Source organism: Cavia porcellus, unplaced genomic scaffold (assembly GCF_034190915.1).
Source record: "Cavia porcellus strain 051 isolate PalLab524CR breed Dunkin Hartley unplaced genomic scaffold, mCavPor4.1 scaffold_17, whole genome shotgun sequence".
In the NCBI taxonomy this organism is placed as follows: domain Eukaryota; kingdom Metazoa; phylum Chordata; class Mammalia; order Rodentia; family Caviidae; genus Cavia; species Cavia porcellus.
Genome location: NW_026947500.1, coordinates 4,940,166 through 4,960,819, shown reverse-complemented (window position 1 = coordinate 4,960,819; position 20,654 = coordinate 4,940,166). Strand labels below are relative to the sequence as shown.

The window sequence follows — 20,654 nt, the reverse complement described above, 5'->3', positions numbered from 1 at the left end:
TGGGGATTTAGCTCAGCAGCATAAGCACCTGCCTTGCAAGCACGCAGTCCTGAGTTCGATCCCCGGTACCGATTAAAAAAAAAAAAACAATTAGATATATTATAAGAAGCAAATATGGGCTAGGAGATTTAGCTCAGTGGCATAAGCAAACTGCCTGGCAAGTGCGAGGTCATGAGTTTGATCCCCAATATAAAAAAAAAGAGGGAGAGAGAGAGAAGCAAACTTTCACTATGCCGGGCCGTAACTATTCAGAGGTGGACAAAATTATTGGTGAGAAAAGCAGTCATTTAGAAGACAACAGTCCCAAACAAAGCTAAATAATTTCAGCCCGATATTATATATCCAAGAGAAATTGTATGTTCACACAATAATTTGCATGTGAATATTCACAGCAGTATTTTTCTTAGTAACCAAAAAGTAGAAACAACCACAATGTCTATATATTGATAAATGAGTTAATGAAATATGGTATATTCATACAGTAGCATATTATTTGGCAATAAAAAGGGAATAAAGTATTGATGCATGCCACAGAATGGGAATACTGTAAACATATGCAAAGTGAGAGCTACCAAATATTTCATGATTTCACTTACATGAATATTCAAAGCAAGCACTATCAACTGGCAAAACAGATGAGTGGTTGCCTAGGAATGGAGAGCGGAGTAGGCTAAAGATCTTCTAAAATAAACTGTAGTCAATGTTGTATAATTCAATGAACATACAAAATTCTATTGACTATATATTCTAAGTGGATAAATTATGTCATGAGTTGTATCAATAAACTACTGAAAACAAAGATTTTAAGTTTTAACATCCTTTGTAAAAATAGAATCAACTTTTCAGTCTTCCCTTTTCCCTGCTACCTGCATAAAATGATAAACCGTTTCAAATTTAACATAAATTCAAAAATGAAAATTATCACTGTCTCTTATTTAAAGGGCCAAGCCACAGCAGAGAGCCGCCCCAAGAACTAGTTCGAATTAAGTCCAGAAAGCTTCAGGACAGAAATCAGTAGCGGGGCTGTGGGAACTGAGGAGCTTTCTCATAATGGTGGTGGTTCTTTTGCATATACAGCAATGTTTAGAACACTCTTTGCACAGCTGCAAAGTATTAAGCATGCTATAAACACATAGGAGATAAGGGTCACCATACGCACTCCTCATAGACATTTAGGGAAAGCCCTGTGGCCAGAGGTGGCTCTTGACAACACTATCACCTGAGAAGTTGCTAGGACGAGGCCCACCTTAAACTGTCACCCCTGAGGTCTTCCCTACAATGCCTGCAAAGTCAATCACTGAGAGCAATCCTGGGCCTATAAAAGGTTCTTATTAACATGAAAATGTGTTGCCTCACAAGGAAAACATGTTAAAAGCCTCAAAAAATTTTGTGTATTTCACATCCACTGGTATGTGTACCATGCCTTAAAAGACCCACCTGAGCACCAGACCACATGGGCCCCTAAAAGCAAATAATGGATACCTAAAGATACCCAAGCAAGCACTTAGAACTCAGAACTCCTACATTCACGGAACTCTTGGATTCAAACGTTGGTGATTCCCGTTTTTCCCAGTTCATTTGGGTGCCCCTCCACTTTTCCCCTCTCTATTTTTCTCTGGTGTTTCACTGCAATTTTTCCTTTTGCCTGCTCCTTCCGTCTGTCTGCCCCTTGTGCTTTAGCTCAACTTCCACACATATTCCCCGCAACTGCCACACTCACGCACGCCAATACTAACAGTACCCAAAGCAAAGACTAAACACTTAAAGGAATGGAGACCCAGGAAAGAGACCCTGAGCGCAGGAAAAAGAAGAAAAATGTCAGTCACATAGGCCACTGCCTGGGCTAAGTCCCAATCTTGTAGAAGTAACATCAAAGCATGATAAATTCTTGGATGGGTTGATCCTGCTGAGAGGATCATTTCAAACACATTTTGCCCACTTAACAACTTCGCCTCATTAACGTTAACACCAATCAATAGCTTGGTCCACATAATCTATAAATGTTGATGCTCCCAGCGCAATCAGACATATTTACTAATTAAAAAGACTGAATATTTCCTTCCCAGAAGACTTGTTTAGACTAAGTGTGTACCATCCATTTCGAGAAAGCTTGCTACTTGACTGTTTATAAAACAGATAAATGAACAGATTTTCCCTTTTCAGCTTCATAGAAAGCTTCTCAGATGCAATGAAAACATGGTTTTATTAGCCAAAACTATTAAGCTGCTTCTGCTTAGAAGAGAGGTCAGACAGAGACGCTGAGTAGGGAAATGCCACATGGCCTTCTGAGGCGACCTTCGGTCTTTACAGTCTCTGGCTGTCTCTGGTGCAAAGGCACTAGCCTCTGAGGGAAAATGCAAAAGTTGTGGAACTGAGGGCTCTTTATGCTAGGTAATGCTACCTAGTAAACCACAAGAGGCTGTTCTGGGCAAAGTGAATCACAGTGCTGAGGAGAAATCATCAAAACACAAACAAATGGTACATAACACCTCAGAGAGGTGGGTTCTGCTATCCTGGCTATGCAAACAGAAATGAGATGATTATACATGGGACACCTAGGTTGCTTTCCAACTTCAGTCACATTTGAATACCTTGTCTTTTAAAAATTCTTTTAACTAGTAAGAAGACAGGACACCAAAGACTGCACCCTGAAATCATTCACAGCATTTCAAGAGCTCCCCATTCATGCCTGGAGTGAGGCAAGCACAAGGGCAGGCAGAGATGATGAAGAGGGGCCAGGGCTGACCCCGCGTGACAATGACAGGCATGTGCTGCAGTCAGCTTCCGTTCCAGGTATAACAAGCTTTAAGCACTGACAATACATTTCCCAGTCTGAAAGGCTCCCTCCAGTTACTGTGTAGAAAGTTCTTTATGTGAGGGCAAAATAGAAGCAGAGAGACCAGGAAGAAGCACTGCTGAGATGGAGACCACCGGACATGCTCAAAGTCCAAAGGAAAAACGTCAGAAGAGAAGGTGAAGACCACAGAACCGAGAAGGAAAAGTTGCTGAGAAAGGAGAAGCTGGAAAGAGATTCCACTTAGGAAAGTACTGCTCAAACGACAAAGCAAGGAGGTGGCGACTGATGGAGTAAAGCGAGTGGGGAGGGTTTGTTTTACAGGGTGGGATAAGGTGTAGACATTGTGTGTCTAAAATAGAGGACAATACAGTAGAAAAGATCTGGCAAACAGGAGATGGAGGAAACAGGAAGGGAGACTATCTGCATTGGCTGAGAAGAAAGAAATTCATTCAAATCACAAATATTTACTGAGCATCTATTACATGTTCTTTGTTCTTAAGAGATTCAATCTAAAGCAATCTAAAGAACGATCCAATGTAAAGACAGTCACGTACTCTTGAATAGTTTTACACTGTCTTGATATGTTTGATACTACAGTATTTGAAGGTATACTCAAATATTTGAAGGAGAGACACTGCGGTAGCTACTGTTTGGGTTGTCTTGTGGTGAAACACTATGTTGCTTAAATTGTTCTGTTCTGACCTGCGTTGTTAATGTCCTCTTTTATCTTAATCTTTTTTTAAAATAAAATAAAAAAGACTGTAATGTAAATTGTTGAGCAATTAGGTAAGGTCCAAAAAAAGGCATATACAATGTACTGTGATAAAAAGTGTTAATGTACTATGATAGATTTAGAGTAAGCGGGCATGGACAGCCATCGAATAAATGACTGATTAATATATTTGAAGTATTACTATGCTATGAGTAAATACTTTTTTAGAAAATATTACCAATTCTGTTATTCATAAAACAAGGAGTTTTATGCTCCTGAAGTGGACAGCACTTTTATTTATTTAGTGTAACTAAATAAAGAGTGAACTAAAAGAGTGAACAAACCCAGTTTTTATCATCAAAAGAATGATTTCAGTAGCTCAATCCTTAAAGATTTTTAAACTTTACTTACAATTTAAATTATTTCTCTGACTATTACATGATCAAGTTCAGAAATTATTTTTCTATACCATAATATTAGGTAATCACTGATGAAGGATATCTATAAAACATAAGCACTCTTGTTTATGAGTTACACCTTTGGAAAGATTATTCTAGGAAGGAGGCCGGGTAGGTTCACCCTGACCTGTGCATCTTGTCAAGGTCACTCCTGCAAGAAATCAAACTCTCAGCATACTGGTCTGGCCAACCCAGCAAACCAGTCAAGCATAATATATGACATGAATAAACAGTCATTTTATGAAAAAGACTTGTACATAGTCTCAAAATGACTCATTTCAAAAATCACATTTTTTGATGCTTTCAAGAATACCAACTGGATGAGGTAAGATTTGCTCTTGTTAAAAACAAGAATTTCTGATTTTTTTTAAAGACAAAATCGGAGTAACTTCACACAAGAACACTAAGGTTCTTGGAACTGCTAAGGTTCAAAATCAAAGACTTCTGAATCCCAAAATAAATACTAGGTTAATGTTTCCCACTTAGATGATCTGACTTCAAACTTCCCTCTCACCATACCAACCTGCTGGGCTGCTTCTCCGTTCACCAAGTGAGGCATCATGGCTACCTCTCCGTTCAGCAGTGGGGGCAGTTCCAGAGGGATTTGGTCGGTCATCATCATTGTGACGTACATTCATGGAGAATTGCCCTCAACTGGCTTCCTGCAAGAGAATCACCATTCTTTTAAAACAGAGTCATGGCCACAAAAATCACCTGAATTCAGTGACATAAGTCAGCAATCTAAGTGCTCTGTCATGAGGCCTGCTGATTACACAGAATTATTATTATGGTGTCTGGCCCTGAGAAGGGGTAGAGACAAGGCAAAGAAACGGCCAGAACTGAGAAAACTAAACCAGAGTTTGCAAGCAGCCACATGATCATAACCTTTCACTCCTATGTTTTGTCATGTACTAGCTACAAACTTTAAAACTCTACGAATAATAATAGCAACTGTACCACAGAGATCTTTCTGAAGAAAAAGTGAGATAACATTTTGAGATGATAAAAATGCCAAACAAACACTTTGATATATATCATCTTTAAGGTAATACCGAGGCATGAATCCAAAGAGAGCAACTTATACTTATTGATAAATTTTTCTCTTTCATTAGAAGCAAAATAATACTCATAAGCATTTGACCCAAGCAAGGAAATCAAGGTTAACTACATATGCTGCAACTGTTACAATTTCTGACTTAGTCATTAATCATTAATTTGGTAATTACTCATGTGCTAGTTACCGGCCCCCATTATTTCCTTGACTAGAATTGTTGTATTAATGTTGTATTAATGTCTTTCTCATTGGCACACATCTCTGAGATTTCCTCTCATCTCAGACACAGCCATGGTACGCAGGGCAGAATTAGGCTCCAAGGCAGATTCCATTCTTTCCACAGAATAAATGAAATTCAAACACTTATTCAAATAATACAGTCTACTTTCATTCCAAAATAGTACCTGCCTCCTGTCATATTTTGCTTTTCAATACAACAGGAGAAGAGTAACAGTGAAGTTTTATTGAGAAGTATAACTTGTTTCTTAAAAGTATTTATATATTCCTTCCACCGTCCCTAAAACTTGTAGCACAAATGTTTAGCAGCAAAAACAAAGGATAAACAAATACAAACATGCAGGATTTTAAATAAGCTTGGAGCTAAACTGCCATATAAAATTAAATTTCTATCACCTATTTAAAAATTCCCCCAAAACTTCAAATTCAAGGATATTCCTGTGAATCTTTTAATACTCAATATCAAAATTAATCAAATAATTTAATGAGCACCTCAAATTTATTTCAAACACATGGGACAGAAGTAAAATGTCTCTTCTCAATCTCCACATCTCCCCTCTGAACGCCAAATATTCCTCCTCGCCATCCCTCTCAAATCCCTTCCCTGAAAGTACCAAATAATACAGAAAAGCCACCCAAGAGATCATAAACTTTTTTACTTTAAATAGGTAAAATTTTACACTATTCATTAGAACCCCATTTGGAGAAACTAATTATTCAAGCATCAAACAAGGGCGTCTTGTCCCTACCAGGCATGTACATATTGTAGTAAGAGGCCTTATAATTCAGTGTTAATAGTACCATCATGCTGTTTTATGAGGCAATTACTCAGTTCCTGAGCAAATAAAAGGACAAAGCCCAAAGACCAATAGTTGATTCTGATGAAGGAAACAGTCTTTATATTAAAAGTAAGATAATCTTGACATTATCACAACTGATTTAGAGTTAGGCTGATGGAAAAGGAATAAATAGTAAGGTTCTCTTTTTAGGTTCTTTCCCAGGTACTAAAATATGTCATATAGTTATTTATTGGCTGCAATTAATAATACATACTGTAATTTAAATTTACCGAGACCTTAATATGACAACACAGACACACAAAAGATAACAATGTAAGATGATGTATATATTAACAATTTTGCTTAAAGTAACCATTTCACAGTATATACACATATCAAAAATATCACTGTATATCTTGAATATATACAAGTTCTGTTTACTCTGGGAAGCTAAAAAACTGCTAGGGATTATGAGACTATCCTTTTTCTGTCTTATAACTTTATTTTAAAATGCAAGCTCAGTGAAAAGGCAGCAGCAACAGGGACAGGAAGTAAATGATGGTTACAGTCACAGGCTCCCTTCAACGGAACACGCGTAGATTAAGTAAAGGGCAGGTCACTCTATTCATTTTATAATAAAAACTGGATCGTATCTGTACAGAAACTACTTCTTAGTTTCCTTTCTCTATCTGATCCGACTGCTGAGGGAAAAATACTGCAGGAATCTGCCGGCTTCTTGTCACTACTCACATAGGCCACCCGATCTCAACTCTCAGGCCTGTTCTGTGTTAAAAGTGCAAAGGGCATTCACTAATCAGCCCAATTCCTCTCTCGAGGGTTTCTAAGACTCTCAACTTCCCATCTCTCAGTTCCCTCTGGCACCTGGAAATTTAATGTTCTAGCCTTCAAACGTGACTATACAATAATGGATTTTGTTGTTGCTGTTGTTGCTATATTTAGTCCCAAAACATTTCTGGGTCTGCAGGAAAAGACATTCCGTTACCTTCTAGCGCTAAGATCTCACCTGGAAACTCCTTGTTCTTTTAATTTCCTTAATATGTCATTGTTCACACTGTAAGTTCTTCACTAATATCCTTTTAATAATAAAAGTATTCTTTTCCGAGCAGAAAAAAAATTAAGTGTTGGTTTGAGCTTCAAATCCAATTAACATTTATCATTATTTCTTGTATGGATCTTGAGGATAGGGTATACAGGTTCTAGATAGCTAGAGACAGTTGTTGATCTACTATGAAATTTGGGTACTTCTTGTGGCCTGTCCATAACATCAAAGAATGTCTCAACACCAACAGTAAGTCTAACACTGACAATTCCAACTTTAGGAACCTTCTAGTTTGGCATAATGTTAAAACATGGGACTTTTTATCAGCATGACATAGCAAAGCAGCCACTAAACAGCACTCTTAAGCACAGACGTCAAATCCAAACTAGGCAATTAAATTCCAGCTTTTGTAAGACCAGGATTAAAGAAGATGAACCCAACGGCCTAGGCCAGTGATGGTGAAACTTTATTAGAGACTCAGCACCCAAAGTGCAACCCAAAATCCACTTATTTATCACAAAGTGCCAACACTGCAATTAAAACTAAATATCCAACACTCAGCTGCTGGGGTGACCTGGCTCGTGGGCCAAAAGAGAAGGCTCTCCGTGTCTGCTACGGCACACGTGCCGTGGGTTTTCCATTACTGGCTGAGGCTCACAAGAGGCCTTACTGATGTAGGTTAGGAGAGTATAGGGACCAACAAGCAGCTGCAAAAACATGTTTTCACCCCCAAATAAACCTCATCTACTGGCACAAAGAAATGGTTATACTTGCTTTAAAACACTTTATAAGTAAAATTTTAAAAATACTTTAAGTGACTTTGGGTAAGATGCCTCAATTTTTTTTTAATTAGATCCACTGATATGGGAGTCAGGGTAGAATATCAATCTGACCTTTCTTTTGGATCCAACCAAGGGGTTGCTGGAGCACACTAGTGGGCATCTGCATGGTTCGTGGAGGTGCAGTATCATAATGACACCTTCCTCTCTTGCACTGTTCCCCTACTCTGCTTTCGGTCCACCACAAACTAAGCAGCTCTGCTCCACCACACCCTTCCTCCATAATGTCCTGCCTTGGACCTGAGTCACCATGGGCTGAATTTCTCAAAACCCTAAGCCACATTTAAACTTTCCTCCTTTAGACTGTATCAGGTATTATGGTCCAGCTACAGGAAAGCTAAGTGATACAGGAAACTAGTACTAGAGAAGCAGGGGTCACTACCATGACTGTACCTGACCATCTGGCATAAAAGCCTTTGGAACCATTTGCAGGAGAAATTTGGAGAAGTGTGCAGATGTGGGCTAAAGCGGCCCTACAATGCTGTAAACAGAACCTGATGAGTGATTCTGGTTGAAGCTCACAAGAATGCCCTTAGTAGATGCCAAGCTCAAGATGCTTAACCTGAAAAAGGACTCCATTAGCAGTTGGACTAGAGGCCACATGTGCTATGTGCTGGCAGAAGATTTGTCCATATTCTGCCCACATTCTGAGACTTTGCAGGATTCTGAGGTTAAGGGCACTGGACTAATTAATCTGGGGAGGAAATTTTAAGACAGCCCAATACTCAATCAAGCTATGATATGGACACTGTTGGCTGTTTTAAGCCAGCTTTATAGTGAGAATCAGGAGGAAAAGGCAGCATAGAAAAACTTACAAAACTTAAATTTTAGCCCAGAAGGAACCATGTGTAAAGTTCAAAGGAAGAAGGTATGTATGGCTCCTAGAAAGGAGAGAAGGGAGAAGAGAGAAGAAAAGAGAAAAGGAAGAAAAAGAGAAAGAGAAAAAAATGAACTCTGTACAGGGATAAGAAGAAAGATGCCTTGAGAACATCTCAGGAATCAGAAAGACCCCACTGATAGCATACTCAAGGGTACACAAATGTCAACTTTTCATTTGAGAAAAGAATCAAGGGAAACCATAACTCGAGAAAGCCCCCCCAAGGGACTTGGATCCCCAGGATTCATTTTATGGTATTTAGCCATCCAGGCATTCATAGGCCACTGCAGCTATAATCCAAAGGGCCTGGACCATGCATCCACTAACAGCAGACACTGGCATCATCCCTGTGGTGCTGGTTTTACTGCAATGCTGAATGCAAGAGTTGTGGGGCCTAGGAGGCTTTCTATCAGATTTGAAGGGAAGGCTTTGCAGGTCAGAGCAGGAGTCCTGGAGACAAGGGTGTATGAGGCTGTGATAATGAAGCAAAGGCATAATGGAGATCCTAGGAAATTAGAGACGACAGGGATGTGAAACATGAGCCAAGGAAAGCCACAGGGTGGGAATGGAGTGAGCCTAAAAGAGAAGATTTATGGGCTACCCCTAGCAAGGCCGTGGGGGAAGGCCACCCTGCTCTGTGAAACGCACATTTTACCACCATGTGCCCCAGATGCCAGATGCCGGACACGAAGGAGGATCTAACATTTGCCCTGGTGCTTTCCCGTCCTTCCTTGCTACAGCTCTTTTCTATCTCTATCTTCCCTGTTGGAATGGAATGTTTGCCCTCAGCCATTGTGCCTTGGGATTGTGTAACTTGTTTTTTATTTTTACAGAGGCTCACAACTAAGAATCTACTTCGAGTCCCAGAAAAAACTTTGACTTAGACTTTTGAAAATGCTGTAGCTGATGAGACTTTGGAGAGAGGACTGCTGCATTTTTGGTTATACACATGATAACTGTATCACGTTAGGCAGAATTATACCCTTGTGTTTATTTGTGGATTAAGTAGAGTTTAAGAAGATGCATGTGGGTATAAAGTTGACAAGGGGTAGAATATGGTAGTTAGAGGGAAATGTCAGCTTGCTTGAATTTGTGGCGGATGTGTCTGGGTAGGTCACAGAGCTATTATCCGCGGTGTCCTCACCCCTTCCTCCTCAGCACTGTTTCCCTTAAATTGCTTCCTGACCACCATAAACTGAGCAGCTTGACTCCACCTCGCCCTCTCTCCATGACATTCTGTCTTGGAGCCAGTCACGCAGTGAATTCCTGGAAGCCCTGAGGCATATTAAAACTCTTTCACATTGTGGGTGAGTGTCAGGTATTGTGTCCCAACAATGGGAAAGCTAATGCAGTGGATTATCCACCTCCCATAGTATTCAGTGGTTGCTGCGTCACTGGGGAGGGAGCAGGGGAAGGAAAGATAAGGAAATGCACATAGGAGTGTAACCTACATGTTCAAGGACTCCTCAGGAAACACACTTGGGAAACTGAGAAAAGCATACATCCTTAACACGGCAGCTCAACCACCCAACAGCCACAGTAAAATACAGAGCTCCCTGGTAAGCGGAGGCAGGGTGGCCCACTGCAGCCCTGCCAGGGGGAGAACCAGCAGTGTCTCCTGAGATCCAAGCCATGTTGGAACTGAGGACGCTGTGAAAACAAATGACCATCCTGCCTCCCTGCTAGCAATAGTGAACCTACTGCTACATGGCCTAGAGTCAAATATCCCACTTCCCCCATCCTCTTTCTCCTCCTCCTCCCCGCCCATTAGCAAGTGGGAACCAGAAATCTGAGCATCTCCTGGGAAGTTGACCATAGCAAATAAGGGGGACTTCCTTCTACCATTTCTTTGAAGGCAAATATTTTGATTACTGTTTTGCTCTTTTCTAATTAATGGTACTGCTCTATTCAATATTCTGTTTTGATAAGTTCTATAGTGTTCTATATTTCATCTAATTTTGATATACGGGATTGAAAGAACAACTATTATAAAGATAACAAAATATACTGTGATACCTATTACTTTCATCCCGGTAACCTGCTGTGAAGTTCTGTACCAATTTCACTGTATGATCTTAGTTGGCTTTATTCTGACTTGTTCTGTTGTATACTTTCAAAATAAAATTTAAAAAATAAATAAATACAGAGGAAAATGCAGGACGTAAAAAAGTGAATAAAGGTGAGCCCTGTCGCAGAGCCTTACCTATCCATAACCAAAGCTGTTGAGCCTCTTTTCCCTTGGCTACCACCTTGCTAAATCTATGGCTGGCTTTTCTAATTTCTAACAGTTTCATCAGAAATGATCGAGCCTCCATCCTCAATGGACTACAAGGGAACTGACTCAGCAAGATGGAGCAATCTATGCAACCAACAATGTTTAAATACTCATTTCTATGTTCCATGTACATTTCTTTGTTCATATACACTCGCAGGATACTTTCATTTGTCCTAGCATGCCAGGACATAAAGAAAAGGTAATATGCAGGCATGAAAATGCCCAGCAACTTAACTACCAACTGTCTGCTAAGCTATGTTCTAAAATTATCATAAGATAAACAACTTAATGCTATGAGCCACAGAAGAACAAAAAAAAGAATTATAAAAGAATGAAAAACATAAAATTTTGGGACACATACTAGTATCTTACTGGTTATTCCCCAGTCATGAAAGGGAAAGCATAGTGAGTTTCCCACATACAAATGAAAAAAATGAAATATTCAGGTATGAACTAACACCACAGAAACGAAGGTCAAAGTAGGTTATGTCTGGCCACAAGACCTGGGAAGGTTTGCCATGCATAGTCATCCTCTACAGAGACAGCTCTCCAAAAAGTGAGTCTCCTGTGTTTTGACTACCAAGTCAGACAAAATTACACATGAACTCAACTTACAAGAGGAACATTGTAGCTCAATTTGCTACTTTTAGGAGACTGGGGAATGTGACATACCTACTTGATGAGAGCACACGAAAATTCTGTAATGGAACTAGAAGATAAAGAAGTAAATTTGAGTAAAGTTTACCATCCAGGTAACTCTAAGAAAAGGGACTTACTTCATTTGTAATTATTGTGAATGAAGATTACACATTTTCTTATTTCATTGAAGAGCTGTCAGATCATACTTTGTATTTTCTGAAGGATTTTGTTTATAACAATACCATATTCAATCAAAAGGTGATATAGTAGAAATTTTCTTTTGCATTTTAGCCTCACATATATCCTCAGAAAATCACTTCTACTTTGAGTCTTCATCCTTAGTTTTATGTATTCTTTACCATCTCTTTCTTGCTTGGCAGTAGTGCTAACCACTCGCTCTCGAAAATCAGGGCCATAATTTAAATTTTCTTCTTTCTGAAAAACCAGACTATGAGTTACGTAGGCAGAAGCAGGGAATGGTCTCTGGATGAGGCCTCAGAAGCTCTCTCATTAGCTTAACACCGTTCTCCTTGATCACTTTCTTGATCCTCAGCTGTGAAGGCAGCGAAGGGGACCAGATGTATGATCTCTGGTCAACTGAGCTGTACCTGATTTTCGCTTCAGTCGGAGAGTCCCTGACAAAGCACTCATTTTCTCAGTCCGGGTTCCTTCTCCCCCTGGACAGCTGTGTATCTGACCTAGCCAAATCCATCTCAGGACTCACGCATTTTAGGCAAGGTTGTAATGGAATCTTGTAATGATTCCATTCTTAAGACCTTTACCCTTTAAAGGGGGGATGAATACACTACAAAACTTAATAGAGCAAACAGAAAACAGTTTCTCTCTACTACAATACTTTTTTTTAATCCTCTGACCTTTCCCCCTTGTATAGCGCCCAGGTTTCTCCCCCAGTCTTTATTTTCTTCTTACCCCCACTTCCATCTCAAAGAATTTGGTAACCGCAGGCCCTCATAACCTCTGCTCTTAACCACATATCCTAACACTCAAACCACAAGTGCTTCATGCCCAGCAAGTTTTACTCTTTTGACTGACAGAGAAGAAAACCATGTGGGTGCTTGTGGTTCATGTCTCCTAAGACAGCAAGTCACTGGTTATCTGCTAGGAAGGCCCTGTCTTACCAACGACTCTTAAGTACATGCAGGGGCTGGGGCCTGGCACTCTGGCCAAAACAGTGAATAGCTCTTCCCTGTCAGTAAGGCATTCAGCTCTTTCAAATATGTCCCCAAAACTAATAAAGAAAGTTCTCTTTTTCTTTTTGAGTAATATTACAAAGGGTCTTCAATGTTTGCCTTTCTCTTCTTTTGCTTCCTCTACTCCAAGTCTAAAAAGGTTTTCTATGGTAGTTTGCCCCTCCCTCCATATACTAAGAAGCGTAATGGCCAAACTCATGAAAAACTTGATTTGCAGGATAAAACTGCTGATCCATTTCCAAAGGCCAATAAATATTTATATACTAGGAAGAATGTCTTCTTAAAAATCCAAAGCCCCATCACTGGTAGGAGAGTTTTTAGTCTGTGAACCTGGCCTTCAAATTAGTAACAAAATGTCCTGATCTTCACTCCGTGGGCTGATGACCCAAATTTCCTTACATTAATTCAAGATGTGAGTTAGCAGTACAGTACACAAATTAGTTTCAGATGAGAAAAAACCAACACCACCAAAAGGACAAAGTATACTCATCAGAACCCAAGGAACCTAGCCAGGCTGGAGGAAAGGAGATGATTCGCTAATTTAATCACAAGGCAGCTCAGGCTCCCACGCTCACCTTACCAACCTCTGAGGAGGAGGCTTTCACTGAATTCTAGGGAAATGTGCAAAAAGCGGACGGGATAAGGGAACAGGTAAGGTGAATATGAACGGTCAGTTCTAACTTTTTGCTTCTATGGATCAATCAAAAACATACTTTCTAAACCCATCAAACACAAGGCCCTACAAAGCAACTTATAAATAAAGTAGCCCTCTTTAGAGTTCATAACAATAAAATTAACTGTGAGTCCATCTATTCCACAAGGCTAGTATTTTTTCAATAAAGATAAGTTAACCATTACTGTGAGGTAATCTAAGTAACAGCTAAACATCCCGCACACCATATGCTTGTTCTCTAGCCTAAGAAGACTAATTTTTTTTTTTTTTTGGTCTTTTTCATTTTTATCGATACCGGGGAGCGAACTCACGACCGCCTGCTTGCAAGGCAGGTGCTTATGCTGCTGAGCTAAATCCCCAGCCCCGCCTAAGAAGACTATGACCATGGGCTCATTAGTAAAACTCACAGCTCAATTCAGACTTCACGCAAATTTGCTTCTATATTACAAACACCAGTTGAAACTGGATGCTGTAACGCACACCTGTAATCCCAATCTTAGGAAGCTGAGGCAGGAGAAACACTTGAGCTCATGACTTTAGGAACCAGCCTAGGCAACCACAACTCCCCCAAAAACCTGACTTGTATCTGTGAGATTCTACTATGAGTTATTTTTCAGGAAATTATCAAAATTTTAACTATAGAAGTGCTCTAGCTATAACAGAAATAAATAATAATGAAGAAAAGTAACTTTTTTCTGGTTCAAGGAGATGACTACAACTGTACTGACAGTCAAAACAATACTCTGATAAACTTCTTGAACCACAGAAAACAGGTCTTGTTTTCCTGTGTGGTGTTTATGCTGCATTTGGGAGGTTACTATAAAATTACTATATCCTGTCTTGTCTCTTAAAATAATACAACCATAAGTTAGCTAATGTTTCTTGAGTGAGTCCAAGACTGGTTTCTAAATGGCTTACAATATAAACCAAAACCTAATAAAAATTTATTTTAACTTATAATGACAAATTAATCCCTTGCAGCTAATTTCTATTTTTTCATGCTATGGCTGTAGTTAAAAAAAAAAAAAAAAAAAAAAAAAAACTACTGAAGTTAAAATTTGCCACAGAATCGCATAGCACAGAAAAAAACAATATACTACATTCTGAAAGCTCCCTCCATACAGGTGGCCTTCATGTCTAATGTCAGGGGTCACAACGACTGACAACTTCCTGAAAGAATACTTCCTTCCCAGGTTTTTTTGGTAGGGCTGGAAAGACTGAAAGAAGGGACAGAAAGAGGCAGGCAGTGCACAAGCCAGGGAGCTGTACACATGCCTACAACTCACGCATCTCTTTCCCTCCGGATCCACGCTGGCTTTGAAAGGTAAATTCCCTCACTGAACTCCCCAGACTCAGAAACTTTGAAAAGGGTCATCATTCTAACCACCTCAGCAAAACTAGACCTAGGTGTTCAGGAATAACTATAAAAACATCCATAGCACTAGCAGAAAGGAAGAAATGGTCAAAACAAAGCAGAAACACAGTACAATCTTCAGTACCTCTGAAATTCTGAGAAAGTCTGCTCATCCGTCCACCAACACATCTGACTGTTTTTACCACTTCCCTTCTGCTGTGAGAATAAGGCTTTTCTTTCCCTTCCCAGTAACACTACACCAGGGCCGTGGCACTGGCTAGGCTGGTGTGGAGTTAGCGATGTGGGGCGCTGCCATTGGATACAAAACCCCAGGGGGTGGGTGAGGGCTTTCCCTTGCATTACTATCTCCTGTGCACTTCAGGCCACCCTGTGAAAGGTAATAGGTGCCGGAACTGGCAAAGGCTCCCTTTTGCTTTTCTAAAAATCAAATTAAATAGGAAAAAAATAATAATAAAAGGGACAGAGACTAAAGACTACGATTAGAATTTTTCACAGCCCTGTTATTAAAAGCAGCTCAAGCAAACAACGGGTTATGATTTAAAACAAACAAAAGTACTATAAAAGGAGCAGCCTCAGCACTGAGTACTGGAAAATATGCACTGTAATCTGGGGTTTGCCAGTAATTGGCTCTGAAGCTGAATAACTGATTTCTTCCTTCATGAAAGTACATGATTCTGCATCGGCCCTTTCAGGTTCCTGTCGGGTTTTAAAAACCCATGTTGAAAACAAAGATTCCCTACCACACATACTTAACACAGATTAAGCTAATGCTAACAAATTCTAAAAACCTGTTAGTTTTCCTGATTTGCAAGGTTCCAGCCTTCTGCACAAGAAGGAGAAGGAATTTAAGTAGAATGCTGGAAAAAAACGAAAAACACTGAGGACAGAGTGTGGGTAATCATTGTTTTTATGCCAATGAAATCTAATTTTACAGCTGAGTTCTATACAGCTGTGCAAGAAAGACTCTTGCCATGGCTTGCCACTTGAATGAAGGAAGGAGTGGCGATAATTGTTCAAGCAGAAAGACCTCTTGAGACATGAGCAGTACCTGGAGGTATGCGCCCAGCTGGTTGGTTGAGGCACAAATAGTCTGGAATTCGCCTTCCTGTCTGATATGTGTTCATTAGTAAAATAAAACCATGGTTGTCTCAAAAAATTTTTACCCTTAAAAACGTCTTGCTTTTTTTTTTTATCCAATTATAAGCATAGGAAATGTAATTGGAAGTATTTCAATCTACAGAGAAATCTCATGAATGGGGTTTTTTTTTTTAAGATTAAAAAGAACATTTGAAGATTACAATAAATAATGGCCCAAGGTTCAAGCAATAAGTTAAAAAGAACTGTCCACTGTGCTCTCAGAAAATCAACCAGTTTAGTGGATAGGCCCTGCCTTCAAAAATCTATAAATGCTATGGGGGAGGGAGGTGGTTTTGTTTTGTTTTGTTTTGTTTTGTTTTGTTTTGTTTTGTTGTATTCCTGGGGATCAGATCCAGGATATTGACACTGAGCTACTCCCAGCACTTTTTGAGACAGGGCCCTTCAATCACTCAATTGCCTGGGCTGGGCTCAAATTTTTTATTCTCCTGCCTTACCCTCACGATTACAGGTCTGCACCACCACACCTGGCTTGCCTTCTGTTTTTTTAAAGTTGGTTTTGCATTTACTTTCACGGTTTCGCATAATTTTCAACCTGGCAAAGCAGAGCCGTACCTGAACTCAGCTTGAAAAGTATTTTTAAGGGTTCTATGTAAAACTTATATGTAATTTGAGGTTACCTCTATAGCTTCCATAATACCCCACACCACAAACCTTTACAGAAACATAAACACTAAAGGGAAAAAATTACATCACAATATACACACAATCTCTTGACCTCAGATCCATATCCTCACATAAGTAACAGCTCTGTTCTGTAAATATTAACTAAAAGGGAAAGGGGACTTTATCTACAAAAAAGTTTACCAGTCAAAGGTTCCTTTACTTTGTTTGTTGTTTCTAAATGGTGTTTTAAAAAGTGTGTAGACATAACGTGATTTCATTAGAAGACCTAGATTCCAAGTACACTCGGTATCATAGTGAGTCTCACACCCTCCTTGACAATCCAAGGATGAGAGCCTATTATCTGCAAGAAAACACTCCAAAGTTGTGAGCCCTTATTCTAACACATACCCAAACTAACTTTGTTTGGGTTTGGTTTGGTTTACAGTACTGAGGATCAAATCTAGGGCCTTCATACTCAGCCACATACTCAGTACCTGCCCGCAGGACCCAAAGCCTCCTGCTCAGCTTCCCAGAGTATAGCACTAGCATTACGGGCATGCACCACCACACCTGGAAACCCAAGGTAACCTTGCTGCATACTTTATCCAAGGACAAGAACAACTGTGAATACATATTTTCAGCGAAATTTGGAATTCTGTGTCTCTTTACACCTTTTTTGATAGAGAAGAGGAAAGTCAGAGAATTGTAGTCTGAGAATAGTAAAAGTCATCCCTTTAGCCCCTTCTAGTTCAGTATCAAACTGCATTTAGAGGCAGAAAGAGCCTTTTCTTTCCACTACGTAAACCCACCCCCTGCCCCAGGCCTTGGACACACGGCTCCACAGCCCAGTTATTTAGGGTTGTGATTCAAGGCATTCCTATGGAAGCTGCCTATGTCTCAGTTTCTGTATCTACAATATGGCATGCAGCTCAAGTGCTAGCATGCTTGTCCAGCATGCAAAGCCCTGGTTTAGACTGCCAGCACTGAAAAAGCAAAAGTATCCCTACAGCTAGGCGTGGTAGTACATGTCTGTAATCCTAGCACTCAGGAGGCTGAGGCAGGAGAATTGTTCCAAGTTCAAGACCAGACAGGGCTACAAAGTGAGTTCAAGGCCAGCTTGAACTGCATAGCAAGATCTTGTCTCAAAAAAAGACAACAACAACAAAAGAAGAAGAGGAGGAGGAGGAAAAGGAGGAAAAAGAAGAAGAAGAAGAAGAAGAAGAAGAAGAAGAAGAAGAAGAAGAAGAAGAAGAAGAAGAAGAGGAAAAAGAAGAAGAAGAAGAAAAAGAAAAAGAAGAAGAAAAAGAAGAACGGCAGACAGATACCCTTCAAGAATTTCCAATAAAAATACATCTATGCATCTTCAGTTCTCCTCTACAAAGATGATCACTTTAAATTTCTGATATATTCTTAGCACGATACACATTTAGTAACTTATGAGGCATACTTTGAAATATTTGAATATTCAACAATTCCGTTATATTCAGTTAGCCTAGATAGTAAAAAATTACAGAATATCATCCAGCAAAACCAAATTATAAACTATTGGACTTATGTCTTCCATGATGACTTTAATGAAATGTGCCAATATAAATTCAGAACAAAATAACTTCACAAGAGAGTAGCTTAGCAAGTTATCAATGAGGTAACTATAAGAACAATAACTGTGGTACAAAAATTTTCCATATTCTATTATCTTTAAAAAAACTATTATATAGTAACTACAATATATTTTGGAGATCTCTAAAACAATATTCAAAAAGAAGAACTTGGCAGAAAAGAAACCTGTAATGTAACTGTAAATAAAAGGACCAATGCTCAATTTGTTAAAAACAAATCCTTATTGGTCATGTCTGGTGAAATACCACCAAGATAAACACACCCCTACACTCCAAAACCTCCATCTGAGATAAGCCCCAATGTCTAAATTTGGTGCCAGCTGTGGCCTTCTTTCTAGTCTTACAGGTGTACTATCCTCAAAACATCACTACCGTAATTTTCATTTCTGATCAGCCAGGACTATATAAATATTTCTTTAATTAGTTCACATGTAACTCAATCATATTGTTATTTTACATACTCAGCTTTGTTTTGCAGCTGTTTTAAAGCACTCAATATAAGAAAAACAATCTTCAGTGAGGTTTCATCTAATTTAAACTTAACTATGTTTACAAAACTTTCTGTCAATAGTTTCAGATTTAGTTCAAATATTTTTTTTAAAAAAGAGACTTATGGGTGAATCAATAAGAACAATATGTGATGCAATGAAAATCTGTTTACAATGATGTTTTTCCAAAAATAAGTTGTATCTTGAGAATCAAGCTTCTCAAGACCAAATAGCAGGTGTTACTTAGAACTTAGAAGGGACTGAAACAGAAAATGACATGAATTGACAGCACTTAGAAAGAAAAAAATAGCAGGTGCAAAAACATATGTAGGAACAGCTACCTGTTATTTCAAATTAGCCTACTACAATAAAATTTTAATATGAAATACTTATGTAATGATATTGCTAATAATTCAAACTAACACTCTGAAAACACAAAAATGCAGAAATTTTTACAATATTTTCTTCAAAGAAAAACAAATTATTACATACTAAAGAACACTGGGAGATCTGTCTCAATAAACAATGAAAACTGATATATACATGGTTTATATGCAAATAGATATACTAAAGCATTTGAAAGTACAGTGTTTATATTCTAAGCACTGCTATGAACCATTATGACATTAATATATAGTAATATAATTTATTAAGAGAAAGAGGGCTATATCCACTCATTTAATGAATAAACTTACTTTAGGTTCTACTCTGAGATACTCTTTTGTATATTCATGCAAATCCAAATTTAAGGAGTCCATTAAAAGGCATTAAATTTTTTTCAAAAAAATTATTTTAAATTTCCACTTTGAAATAAAACTTAAATTCTCCAAGTTTAGTATTTTTCCTTATATGATCAGCACAAAAGACACAGAAATTTTTTGAGTTCAGTTAATATTACCAGTTAACTCAAAAGCATTAAAGTGAAAAAACCAGGTACCATTCTACAGTTACTAATAATTCTGATGTTATTAACCCCACAAAAGGTAGTAGCAGCGTCCACAGCTCCCTCACACACAACAGAACACACAAGTAGTTTATATTTAAGAATATAACACATTTTAAAATTCACTTTCTACTAAACAAAGGTTGCTGCCCAGATTTTATGCTTTGTACATCTACAATTCACCTGATAGGACCTAAACAAAGGAGAAATTAATCCAAAGGAAGAGGTATTAAAATTCTATCCTGGATTTCTCGCCCATATTATTTAAAGCACTTTTGTGAAGCAAATTCATTTGCTCAATCGTGAGAGAAAAGATTAAGGCGGGAGGGAAAGGGACACTTGGATGTTGGGGGCAGGTACTTCCCCCGCTGGGAAAGTTGGTGACAGATCAAGAGGAAGCGCAGAACTTGACACCAATACAGACTACCAGGCCCATCAGACAGGGTTTCCATTTAGTCTACTGTAGATTTACAACACATGATCAATACGGAGGAGGTACAGACAAATAATACTGTGTTTCCACTCCTAAGCAACAATCCTATCTGTTCTATTTCTAGACTTTCACTTACTACACAATGAGCCCATTTTAAATCCTGCAAGGATTTTAATTAGTATATTCTAGGGTCATTCATTTATTTTTGTCTTTCAAAGAACCCCAAAAGTATTTCCTGAGGCACAAAGGGAATTCTTAAATGAGAACTTCAAGTTTCAAATATAGATAGATCAGGAAGATGTTGAAATTCATTTCCTAGAGCAATGAATTAGTAAAATCAAAATAATGCCACAGCAAATTGATTCATATTCAGCAAATATACTGTAAGATGTGACTTGCCATTCATTTTTTAAAATAGACTTAA

The 20,654-nt window shown here is 38.7% G+C and overlaps 1 protein-coding gene across 4 annotated transcripts in view; it reads right to left on the bottom strand.

The window, feature by feature from the left end:
• Positions 1–20,654, bottom strand: part of Fndc3b (fibronectin type III domain containing 3B) — a 315,267-nt gene that overhangs the window by 239,987 nt on the left and 54,626 nt on the right. For 3 of the 4 annotated variants that reach the window (XM_063227172.1, XM_063227176.1, XM_063227174.1), the window contains exon 2: positions 4,491–4,629. In XM_063227172.1, the coding sequence (XP_063083242.1) occupies positions 4,491–4,601 (111 nt within the window). In that variant the 5' untranslated portion in view covers positions 4,602–4,629. Of the gene's footprint in view, positions 1–4,490; positions 4,630–15,110; positions 15,476–20,654 lie in introns of those variants that run through there. The other variant, XM_063227173.1, reaches the window with a different exon arrangement.